Source organism: Cynocephalus volans, chromosome 5, assembly GCF_027409185.1.
Source record: "Cynocephalus volans isolate mCynVol1 chromosome 5, mCynVol1.pri, whole genome shotgun sequence".
NCBI classification, from domain to species: domain Eukaryota; kingdom Metazoa; phylum Chordata; class Mammalia; order Dermoptera; family Cynocephalidae; genus Cynocephalus; species Cynocephalus volans.
In genome coordinates this window covers 118315885-118328652 of record NC_084464.1, presented here as the reverse complement: position 1 = coordinate 118328652, position 12768 = coordinate 118315885, and the positions used below count along the sequence as shown (strand labels likewise).

The following is a 12768-nucleotide window of genomic DNA, read 5'->3' as shown; positions in this document are numbered from 1 at the left end:
TAAATGAAGACAAATATCGTCATAATTGCAATGTTTTTTGCAAAGCCAATTCTACTTTCTCATTACAGCAATGGTAAGAAATTTTAAAAATACTTCCTATGTAAATATTTAAATTTCTTAAGTTAAAGGTTATTTAAGAGGTTACCTTTGCTACATGGAACTATTTCAGTGCAATACTCAAAACACCATCTGAGAAAGTTTCCACTAATTATACCACTACCCTCAATTTCCAAGGATAACTCCTGCACTATCAACCATGACTTGCATAATGTGTCTTATCCAGGTGAGATTCTATTTTGTCGGGTATTATTTATTATTTACAGAAATGCTATTGGACTATCTAAAATTCCTGAAAAGTTTTCATGAAATGCAGAGGGCTTCTGAGAATCATAAAATCTCTAGGAAGTTTATGTAAAATTCAAAGATATTTTAGTTACTGGTCACATACAAAGAACTTTTTTTTTCTACCTTGGCTTCAGCAAAAAGTACCCTCTGTGGTTCTTCAGTGACTTTTCTGTTGGTGTGCCTTTGGGTTAGTCTTATTCCTGTTGTTTATTTGCTTCCTAGAAAATTTACCTATTATGTGAATTGAATTATCACTTATCATTATCATTTGTGATAACTCACGAATCTAACTTCTTTAACTGAATTCTTCTCTATTCCAGACCATATTTCTAAGTGCCTATTAGATGCATTTTTATTTTCGCGCCTGCTTCAAAATGTAGCATAACCAAAACTAAACTCATTATATCACTATGTGTGTTCCTTCTCCTTGCGTTGTGCCCAACACCCAAATCTTTTACTGAGTTATACATCCATCTAGTCACAAAGAATTCTCATTTCCACTTCTGACTCTTCCTTTTCTTTTTACTTCCTCTATTTGACTATATTAACGATCATAAATAACTCATATAAATATTAACACATTGTAACAATCAGCAGGATGAATAAGTGAATGGTAATCATAGAACATCTGTACAAATCCTCCTTTTTTGAAAAAGAAAAACCTTCCCATTAAGTTTTAAGTCAATTCAAATCCTAGAAACCATATTCTCAATTGTGAAAAAAGATTTACTTCAAAATGAACTTCTTTCTTTTCTTCATTTTTACACAAATGTGCTATTCTTCTAACTTGGTCAAAAATTAGAAGATTTCTGCAAAGTTAATAAAGCTATGCCCATAAAGTTTCGTTTTGGAGTTCTAAATGAAAATTTCAGATTCTTCAAAATGTTAATTCCAGACCCTAAACTATTGTTATAGTCATAAAACATCAACAGGAAAAACTACATGTTAGTAATCTTTTACGTTCCACCTTTAAAAAAATCAAAACAAAATCCTAGGGTTGTAGTTACCACTTTCACATTCTTGTTTTTTTCTCTTTTTTCCAAAAGAAAATTCTAAATTTACTATCCTCCTTTTTTTTTTTTAATTTAAGGAACAAAAATTTTATCTTGTTCTTTTTGAAGGGAGAAGGAGATGAGGCCGAGAAAAGGAAGAAAACAGGGTTTTTGTGGTTAGAAGCTGGGGAGAAGTGAGTGCTGAGGCAGTCAGTTATATCTACATATGTAGGTAAATATAGATATAAATGATATATATACACATAGATATAAGAACCCAAGTACGGTTTTTTCCTGGAGGATTAAAAGCAAGACATTTATTGTTACCTTCATCTAAAAGAGAGCAATTAAAGTGCACTTGGAACATCAGTTAATCTAATAGATATCATGAACTATTATTAGTATTATATTAATTGAAAGAATAAACAATAGTTTATATAATTTTATAAAGGTAATGAACTACCATAAAGAAGACTTTTAGTCATTATGAAAATGTAAACATAAGCGAAATAGGGGAATATCTGCTTCAGCACTGAAAACTAAGCAAGGAGTCATGCAAAACAAAAAAGCTCTGGAGAAATTTCTACAAAACTAGGATTGAAGAAAAGAATGACTTGTGATTTATATCCACAAGAGTGGCCATGATAGGGAAATAAAAAGGTCACTGTCATAACAAATCAGAGTAAAGACTAGAGCTAAGGGTAGGCTGTGGAGTAGCCAGGGGCATATTTATAAATCCCTAGTGCCAACAGTAAGAACACTAATTACAATTTTAAAAACACTGACAAAAAAGGCAAAATTTCCTGCTGTTTCTGCCTCCAGTTCTAGTTCTGGCTACTTTCCCATATTTCCTACACCGATATATCAAGTAAAAACACAGCAAATCTAATATTTTTCTAGGCCTGAGAAATTTGGCAGGAACTCATATCAATCAGTAAAAGAAAACATCTATAACTCCTGCTGTATACCCAACCTGGGCAAGCATAATCCCACTACAAAGAAGAAATAAGAGGAAAAAAAATTGTCTCTATGAGAAAGATACTACAGTTTAACAGAAACAGAATATCTTGAGGAATTAGGGCAACTGAGAATAAAATACTCTGCTCAAAGAATTCTAAACCCAGACAACTTGCTCAAAGACATTATAGAAAGATGTTATTTAGACATGCAAAGGCTGAAAAGGAATTGTATCAATGCAAATTTCATAGGGACAAGGGAAGAAAATTCTTCAAGCAATACTCTTTCATTAATGCCTTAATAAAAGATGAATCAAAATAAAGAATTCAATAATGGAGAAGTTGTGGTATAAAAATACTGGTGACAAAATCTAAAACTCTTAAACATAATTAAATCTAAAAAAATTCTATTAATGATTATGATATAATGTACATGTCAAAAAGAAATCTTGAAAGAGAATTTGATAATGTAAAAAACAATTTAAAAATATTAATTTGACCCCCCAAAATAATCCCAATTACAAAAATAAAAACTGTGAAGTATGTGAGGAAGAGAGAGAAGGCTGTTCTTGATTGTATAAGTTACTTTAGCTTGGGAGATGAGGAATGGACAACAAAAGATAAATGTATTTATGAACACATAGTACAATAGGAAAGGAAAGGTAAAAACTTTATAATCTATGCTGTCTTGACCACAAGAGTTCTTTCATTCCTCATGTTACTAAATTCTGTCTCTCTTAGGAAGATAAGGCAGCAGAGCCAAGGGCATTTTCAAAATCTTATAAGTTTATATATGGGATTCCACATAATTAGAATCACTAATTCTATAAATTCCATATATGAAACACAAGACAAAGGTTTAAATTTTTTTTTAATAATTAATTCTTATAAACTCAATATAAAATTGGACAAATAACATGAACAGGCAATTATAAAATATAAAAAGTCGATGAATAAGGAAAAATATTCAACCTAATTTCTAAAAAATTACCATACAATGAGCTATAATTGCATAAGCATTATTTCTGTTTTAAAGATAATTGTGAGTTTTAGTAAAAATACAGTGAAATGAATACTTGTACAAACTGAAGATGGGAGTGTAAATTAATACTGGTTATTCCCTTTGACCCACTATTTCACTTTTATGAATGTATATCAAGGAAGTTTTAGATTGTACCATGATTTTTGTAGCATCATTTTTGATAATCAAATATTGGGAAAATATTATATACCTGATTGATTTTATATTTGTCCTATAATGTTATGTTGCCATTTAAAAATCATGTCTGAAAAATATTTCCACAAGAATTTAAAACTATGTTTCTCTAACTTTGTTTCTTGGCAGCAGGACTAAAAGGATTTTTATATTTGCGTCATTAAATTCTTTTACATTTTGCAATTTTTCTATAATCAACATGTGTTACTTTGATAATACTCATATAATTTAAAAATAGATGTTATTTTAAACAGAAACTAAAATCTACTATGTCTGGCAAAGAAAGGTGTTTTAAAATAAAAAATATCTAATAAAATATAACTACTACAAAATCCTGTAATATCAAATAAGCATACTGAAATAATTCTTGCCTTTAGAAAGCAGTTTTCTAAATTTCTGTGTTGCTGTTAGCTGTTGATCAGCATTATTAGAAAAAATCATCTGAACCATATCTGTAGTAATAACTTCTTCCTAAAACACACAAAAGAAAATATGATTAACATTTAAATATTCTGCATGAATATTTGCTGTATACACTTCTGAAATTTTGCTGAAATAGAATTCAAAATATTTTTGTAAAATATACCTCTGGAATGGGTACAGTGGAACTGATATCCGGATCCTGGATAGGACTTTCCAGCATAGATTCATCATTTCTGGGCAAAGAGACGTTTCTGCGTTTGAACAACTATAATAAAAAGAAATCACTTTATACATTAAGCTTTCCATAAAACATTCAATTGCCATAGAATTCCATTTTTCATTTAAGTGAAGAAAACAAACTAATAATTTATAATTTAAAATTATGAATATCTTAGTATTTCCCAATCATTACACCAGAAAGACCTAGAGTACTTGTGAGAAGTAAAACTTTCTGGGCTAGGTTAGCTTTTGCTTGCAGACCTACTTTAGGTCATTTTCAATCTCAGGTCTTTTACCAAAGGCGAGCCCGTAAGTAGAGTACGCATTTACATTTCATAGCACTTGAAAAAGCATACATACCTACACTGAATTATGAGGTGCCTAAGAATTTTTCCAAGAAAATCTTAATTAATTAAAAAGCAAATCTGTTACATAGGAGAGATAACATAAGGTATATTAACAGAGTTGTATATCCTATTAACAAGGACTAGAGAACAAATTCTCAGGAAAGACGACCCAATGCTTATTAACTCAGGAGTGGATAAAAATGAAGGAAAAGGGCTGGCTGGTTAGCTCAGTTGGTTAGAGCACAGTGTTATAACACCAAGATCAAGGGTTTGGATCCCCTTACCGGCCAGCGGCCAAAAAAGAGGGGGGGAAGGAGGAAAGAGACAAAGAAACATGTTGAGGTCACTAAGGGAAATTTATAGGTACACTTCCTAAACAAAAATTGAGGAAAAAAAAAAATTTGGTTTCAGTAGTCCTCCCCTTATCCACAAAGGATATGTTCTAAGACCCCCAGTGGATACCCGAAACCACAGATAGTGGCGAACACGTTTCTGTTCATGTCTTCCACCGACAAATTTAACGCCTTTTCCATCTCAAAGGGGAGACACTAGAAAAAGGGATGATTCACATTCCAGGAGGGATGGGGCAGGATGGAATGGAAGGTGAGAGATTTTATCACACTACTCAGAACTGCAAGCGATTTAAAATTTATGAATTGTTTACTTAGGAAATTTTCCATTTAATATTTTCAGACCACAGTTGATGTGGGTACTGAAATCATGGAAAAGGAATCCTTGGACAAAAGGGGACTACCGTATAGTCCTTTAGATAGCTAAATAAATACTCCTCTTCTTCAATGTATACACACTTCTCTTTCTAATCATTCAGTGAAATTTTTTTTTAGTATCTACTATAATATATTAAAGACTGTGCTAGATACTATGGATAGGGAGATGACAAATCATAATTATATTTCTAAAGCTGGGCTTTTTCTACTTTCTTCATTGCTAGCCCTTTTCACACATCACTTTTCATTTGTATATGTAAGGACCACACCCTACTATATATTTATAAATATTTCTAAATTTCAATATCTTAGAATGAAAAATGTTGTTGAGATGCACTCTCTTAAATGATTTTCAATTCTTTATATCACATATGCAAAGTATAAACAGGGAAGGCTAAGAGATCTGGCTGAGACTACAGGAAAACAGTATGAATAGAATGGGAAGATTACTATAATTAACTTAGGGGCAAGAGCTATGAAAACCACAAAGCAGCAAACAAGTATAATTAATTTTTTTTAGAGGGAAAATTTTACATTGACAAATGGAAGTAATCTAAATAGACTCAAGAGTAAAAATTTCTTAGCAGTGGGGTAAAAGTATAACTGACGGGGCCAAGCCCGTGGCGCACTTGGGAGAGTGCAGCGCTGGGAGCGCAGTGAAGCTCCCGCCCCGGGTTCGGATCCTATATGGGAATGGCCGGTGCACTCACTGGCTGAGTGCCGGTCACGAAAAAGACAAAAAAAAAATAAAATAAAATAAATGACGGAAAACGTTTATCAATGAAACAGAAATACTATTCCTCTTCGTTACTAAAAACCATACAGGAATCTGATTCATAAATTTACAAATATTATTCCTGTAGTCTAATAAACTAAAGAATAGATTTAGCTATTTCAGCTATTTGTCAATTTCCTAAACACTTTTCCATTTTAAATTATCTAAAAATTAGCAATAATAATTAAACTTCTAAAAACTCTACATGATATAACTTTTGTTAAACAAAATTAAATATTTAAAAACACCTACCTGTTCTTCCCTTTTTTGTTTTCGAAGCTGTATTCCTTCCTCTTCTCTTCGTCTACGCATCTCTTGAGGATTTAGGGCTTTATTCTTATAACTTTTCATTCTATAGTTATCTTTCCCTGGACTAGCCATGGCATCTTAAGAGAAGAGAACAGACACTGATGATTCTCAAAACAACACAAGATGCTTACTCTGGGGCAATTAAATTAAAGGTCACTGATTAAATAGAGCAACAAAAACCATTCTGAAAGTTACATACGAAGAATACATTCCCTCATTCCCATATTAAGATTGGAGCAAAATGACAAAATATCTTAGGAATAACAGATTAAACAAATTAATAGATTTTGATCTAAACACAAAATCATTACCCTTATTTCACTGATTTGGTTTTAAACATGTTAAATTTATAGTACTTAGGGCACATATGAGAGGCTTTGATCTATAGATGGTTGAAAATATGAGTCAGAACTCAGGACAAGAGTCCGAACTGATCATCTAATATCATGTAGAGCTATAAAAGAAAGATGACCAAAGGAGAAACCTTGAGGATATTCACATTTTAGTGGAAAATGCAAAGTAGGGAAACCAAAAAGAAATAAGTCAGAGAAGTAGGAGAATCAAAAGAAAATAAGTCCTATAAGGGAAGGGAGTTCAAGAGCTAGAGGAATATTTAAGTTTGCACTAAAAACTGGCCAATTTATCCATTCATCGATTCATCAAACAAATAAGGGGCTGCAATAAGCCAAGTACCATACCAGGCAACGGATTTGGTAATCAGGTCACTGGTAAAGATAGTGAGACAAATCTCACTAGTGGTAGAGCTAAAGATAGAATGGCATGGACTGAGGACTTGGAAATGATTTAAAAAGTACTTCGTGCCTGTGAACTTAACACGTTATATTCTGGCAATCAAAATGCATTTATAATTGACCAAAATCCCTCTTTAAAATATTTAATGGACTTTCACAGTACTGTGTGCACCTACAAATAGTTATCACTAGAAACTGCTCAATCTTGTTAATAATAATAATGTTTAGCATTATTCTTTATTTTATATATATAAAAATCTATCATATTACTAACAGCTTAGGCTCTTCGAAGAAAAAATAAAGATCAGAGTTCATTACTCTATATTAATTGTTGTATTATACTCAATAAGTATAAAGTATCTTATCAAAATGAAATTTCATGAAAATAAACCTCTTAAAATATTTATCAACTATATTTGCGGCATTTTCTAAGCCAGTGGCCTCTAAACTTTTTTGATCATGCATGTAAAATATATTTGTGCATCCATTCTCAATATATTTATTTCTATACATGTATTACTACCTTAATGTACTATCCAATTAAAAAGTTCACAAAACATAAAAAACATTTAAAAGGAATAGTTTTTAAAGGTAAACAAATACAAGTTCTAATAATTTCTTCCCACATCTGATTGGATCACCTTGTGTCCCACTCTCCCACCACACACACAAAACACACTGCAGACACTACTTCTGAGACCATTAATCCAGGCAACCACTTTTCAATATAAACTTGTTAACCAAATAAAATGTAGCCCCAACAACTCATATATCATTTGTTCCTTTTTCTTTTCTTTAATACTAACTTCCTGCTTCTTATTTAACACCTGCATCCTCTCTGCAGTTGCTTTAAAGGATATGTTACGGCTAAGGAAAATTATCTCCGAAGATGCCTCATCCAATCAATGGAAAATAAATTTAAAGACTGTACTTCGAAGGCTGGAGTCTCATACAAATTATTTTAAATGCAAGAATTGTATTCACATTACTTTAAAGCTGCCAAACAGAGGAATTTTTTTTTTTCCATTCATAAGCATATTTTTTGCCCAGCTCTCAGAAAAACTGTGTTGAAGTTGTGAAAATAACTTGAATTTGAACTTAGGGTTTTCTTTTTCTTATATCTATTATCAGAATTTCTCATGCCAGTCAAGCCTTCACTGCCATGGGTTTGGGTGCCTCATTAGTACAATTACAACACTGTAAAAATGGGGAAGTGCCAACTGGAGTCCCTATAACCTACCAGGATCTGAACGACAGAGCTGTTCTGCATAGCTTAACAAGAAAGTCACTTTCCTACAAAATGAGTCATTATTGAGAGTTGTAATCGGGAGATTAAGTTAGAAGTCTTTTCTTTTAATTTGCCAAAAAAGTTCATGAGTAAATGCCAGTGTCATATTCTTTTGTAGTATCATTACGCCGTTTCACAGCTTTCGAATCTTTTCATCTCTCATGCATTATCCATGAAACATTATTAAGTCTGCATCTTGGAACGGAGCAGACAAACTATGCAGCCGTCGGGACTGAGCACTTGGAGGCACCTGCATCCAGGTGGAAAAGGCGGCGGCGGCGGCAATACAGGGTACTGCAAGCAGGCCCCGGGGACAGAACCTGCCTCTTCTCTGGGCACTGTGGAATTTCCATAAGCTGCAGGATACAGACAGCCGCTGCGTACCAGGAGTGAGTGGCAACGTTTACCAAGACCATGTACAGAGAAGAACTGCCAAGAAACGGTGAGGCAGAGCGGCGAGAAGATGAGATCGGCTGCCCAAAGCTCCTTCCGAGGACCAGCCTGCCTGGCTGAGCGGAATCTGGACTCAGCGCGCCATCGCGTCTGCAAGGAAAAGGTGCGGCTGCCACGCCCCCGCGATTAACGTCGCCCTCAGGAAAACCTGAGAAACCACCCTGGCAAGGCCAGGTCCTGAACCCTTCGTGAGGAAGGGGATAATTAAAAACAGTGGCCCCAGGAACTAGTAGCGTTCAAAGGGACCGGATCGAGGATCCTCCAACCTGGCCTGTGTCACTCCCACTTACCCATTAATGTGGTACCCTCCTTGCCCTGACTTTCCAGTCCCCGGCGGCGACGTCTACTGCGAGTAACAGAGCAGCAGCCACTCCGCCCCTAGCGTGGAGCCTACCGAGCCGGTTCGCAGCCCAAGATGGCGGCCACCTGCGCCCCTTCCCCGAGACCCCGAGACTCGACTCCCAGAAGCCCTTGCACGCGGCGGCGGCGGCTGCGGCTGCGGCGGCGGCAGCGGCGGAGGAGGAGGCGGCGGCAGCGGCGGAGGAGGAGGTGGTGGCGGAGGCGGGGCCGGGGCTGCACCGACCCGCAGAGTGGCGGAGGGAAGTGTTTGCCCCTGTGCTCAGAAGGAGGAGCCAGTCCCTGGATTTAAGCCGCGCGTACACTGTGGCAAACGTGTGCGCTATTGTCCCTGGTTCTCCCCGTGCCCAGAGTCGAGCTCTCATTCACTCGTTCATCTATTCATTCATCCTACAACCTAGTATTGATTAGGGTCTAATCTGGGCTACCGTTTTAGATATTGGGAGTGCAACAATGAAAGAAACCGGTAAAAATCTCAGACTCGTGGAGTTTACAGAGAAACTCTCGCCTTCTTCAGATTCATTAACTTCTTCCTATATGCTCTGCTCGTTTGTTTCAAGCCTTTTAATTTGGCATTTATTTGTAACTTTGGATTCTATAACATCTGTGGATTTGTGATTAAAAAAATTTAGTCGCTGATACATGAAATGAAAAACTCCAGATAAATTACTCTAAATTATTATAACACACACACGCGCGCGCGCGCGCAGCCCTGTAATCAATAACACTATTTAAAGCAGATGCAATGCCAGGCACAGAATATACAAGATAACACATGATTCCTGAAATTATATCACCGTGTTGTCAAACGCTCCAGCTAAATACTTTAGGAATCATTCTTTATCTTTCCCTTAACAATCTCTTCTGTCTTTTGATTCTACCTCCAAAATAGCCCTTATCTATTCCTAGTTTATCATGACTGACACCTTCTCCAACATTCCATTATCTCTTTCATAAACTGCAATCATGTCCTAACTGAGCAATCTGTACCCACCTCAACTCCTTTATAATCTATTCCCTACCAAAAGACAGAGTGCAGCAACTTAAAATTAAATATTTATTTATTTTAATCAAATAATAGAAGTAAAAAGTTTTAAAAGTCCAGTAATATTACAAAGTGTGTCAAGAAAATTAACACTTCCCTCCCCGACTTTCTCCAATTGCCACTACCCAGGAGCTACCATTTTCAATTTGTTTAGGTATTTCTTATTGGTATTTCATCTATATTTCTAAGTCATTTGCTATTTCTTAATTTTAAAAAATCTTAGACATTATCTATTGTTAACCTTTCTTACAAAATGAATACTTATCACTCTTTCAAGCACAATAGACTCCCAACACACACACACACACACACACACTCATACACATACCTCCTTATCTCACATCTTCTTAGTTAGTTCTATTAAAATTATTTTGATTAAATCAATATTTAATTTTTATGTAAATAGTGTTACACAAATAGTGAGCAGAGCTGCACCTCATGATATAATATTTTCTTATACAGCTTTTTTATTATTCTTAAGTTAATAATTGCTCGTTTTCTGTCATTATCATTTGTTCAGTTTTCTACATGCTCATTATGAATTCATCCTCAAACACACTGCTAGAGGTGTATATCAGTTTCGTATTACTGCAGTACAAATTACCACAAACTTACTGGCTTAAATCAATACAAATTTATTATCTCAAAGTTTTACAGGGCAGAAGTCCAAAACAGATCTTACTGAGTTAAAATCAAGGTGTCAACAGAGCCGTGTTCCTTCTGGAGGCTCTAGGGGATAATCCATTTCCTTGCCTTTCCCAGTTCCTAGAAGCATTGCTTGGCTTGTGGACCCTTCTAGCAATCTCATCACTCTGATCTCTGCTTCTGTTGTCACATCTCCTTCTCTGATGCTGACCTTCCTATCTCCCTCTTCTAAGGACTCTTGTTATTACATTTCACCCTCCAGTATAATCTTCCCATTTCAAGATGCTTAACTTAATCATATCTGCAAATTCCCTTTTACCATGTAAAGTAACATATTCACAGCTTCTGAGAATTAGAACATGGATATCTTTGAAGACTACTACTATGCTTACCAGGGTATATTTCTCTCAGTATTTTCATAAACATGGGGTGATGTGTCAGTTGCTTTTTCCCTTCCTCCTGTATTTCCTTCCCTCCTTCCCTCCCTCTTTCTCTTTTTTTTTTTTCTTTTTCTTTCTTTCCTCCCTCACTTCGGCAGAGCTTCTTGTTGAATTCCATATCTTCCACTTTCTTTGCTTCTTCCCTCATTTTGGTAGGAGCTTCCTGAGGAAAAAATGGATTAGAAGTAATGTTTTGGAAAAATTATCTTCAATTTCATTTCTTTAATAATTAATTTTCCACTGCTTTTTCCCTATTTTTCCTTTCTGTATGTCTTATTAGTTGAATGTGGAACCCAATTTATTATATGATTTTTCTTTCTCTCCTACTTTCCACCTCTTGTTCTTTTTGTTCTCTTTTCCAAGATATTTCTTGGGATTTATCTTACAGATCTCTATTGATATATATTTTTTAAATCTGTGGTCACATTTTTTAACCCCAAGACCTATATCTTATTTTTGATAAAGAGATTAAATACATTTTCTTATGTTTCTCAAGGTATTAATTGTGGTTTCCATTAATTTTTTTTTCTCCTCTATTCTTTGTCTGAGTTTCTTCAAAGTTCACTTTAAAAAAAAAACAAAAACATGTTTTAGTTTCTATCTTACATGCCATAGGTTATACTCAAGTGCCTGGTGATCCTTGAGTATCCACTCATATTTAAGAACAAAACACTGAAGAAGCCTATTGCAAGGTGTGTATGAGTGGGTTTTGTTTACTCACCGATTGGGGACCTCCCTACAGAGTGATAAAATGGACACCTGGATGTTTCATTGGAGAAATTCCTAAAGGTCAGTATCTATAGGTATTTCCTCCTGGGACAATCGATTTCCCTGGGGAGGAATTTTCCAATCTCCTTTCTTAGAGGCACAAATCAGACATCATTGTTTACCTATACTTCTCCCCCATTTTCAGTCCAGCACCTCGACCCCACCCTTAGCTGTACAGTTCTGAGCTCTTAGCCTCTCTGATTCATTTTCCTCATGAGATAAACTTGTAGCCTTCTGTTTGGGAGGAAAAGATGTCACTTGACAATCGTGATATAGGAAACCTGGAGGTGGGGTTCTAATGCTTCTTATTCAGAATTTTAGCAAAATGTTCCTTTTTTCAGTTCCAAATTTTAGCATCTCTTTCAGAAGTATCTGGTCTTTAATTTCTGTACATTTCCAGATTTCTGGGGATATGAATTGACTTGATTTTTTTGTTGACTTACCTTCTTAGCTAAGTTAGTTGCTACTAATCCATCCTTTTTCTAGACTTCAAAGTTTTGTAAAACTGTTTACTTTTATTATGATTTTTATTCTACTGTTGTTTTAGTAAATATTGAGAGGCAAAGGAATATAAATGTACATGTTCTATCTACCATGTTTAACCACAACCCCCCAGAATAATTTTTAAAAATGTACTGCTCATTATCAAATGATTTCACCCTTCTATTTAAATACCCTAGTAGCTTTCTACAAGGCCCTATATGATTTGC

General features: G+C 35.0%; 1 protein-coding gene across 1 annotated transcript in view; it reads right to left on the bottom strand.

Annotated features, from left to right (window-relative positions):
• KPNA5 (karyopherin subunit alpha 5) overlaps positions 1 to 9238 on the bottom strand; it is a 42250-nt gene extending 33012 nt beyond the window's left edge. The window contains exons 1-4 of the mRNA XM_063097236.1: positions 9094 to 9238; positions 6254 to 6387; positions 4096 to 4197; positions 3881 to 3980 (exon numbers count right to left, since the gene is read on the bottom strand). Of these exons, the coding sequence (XP_062953306.1) occupies positions 3881 to 3980; positions 4096 to 4197; positions 6254 to 6387; positions 9094 to 9097 (340 nt within the window). The 5' untranslated portion in view covers positions 9098 to 9238. The remainder of the gene's footprint in view (positions 1 to 3880; positions 3981 to 4095; positions 4198 to 6253; positions 6388 to 9093) is intronic.
• Between the last annotated feature and the right edge of the window lie 3530 nt (positions 9239 to 12768).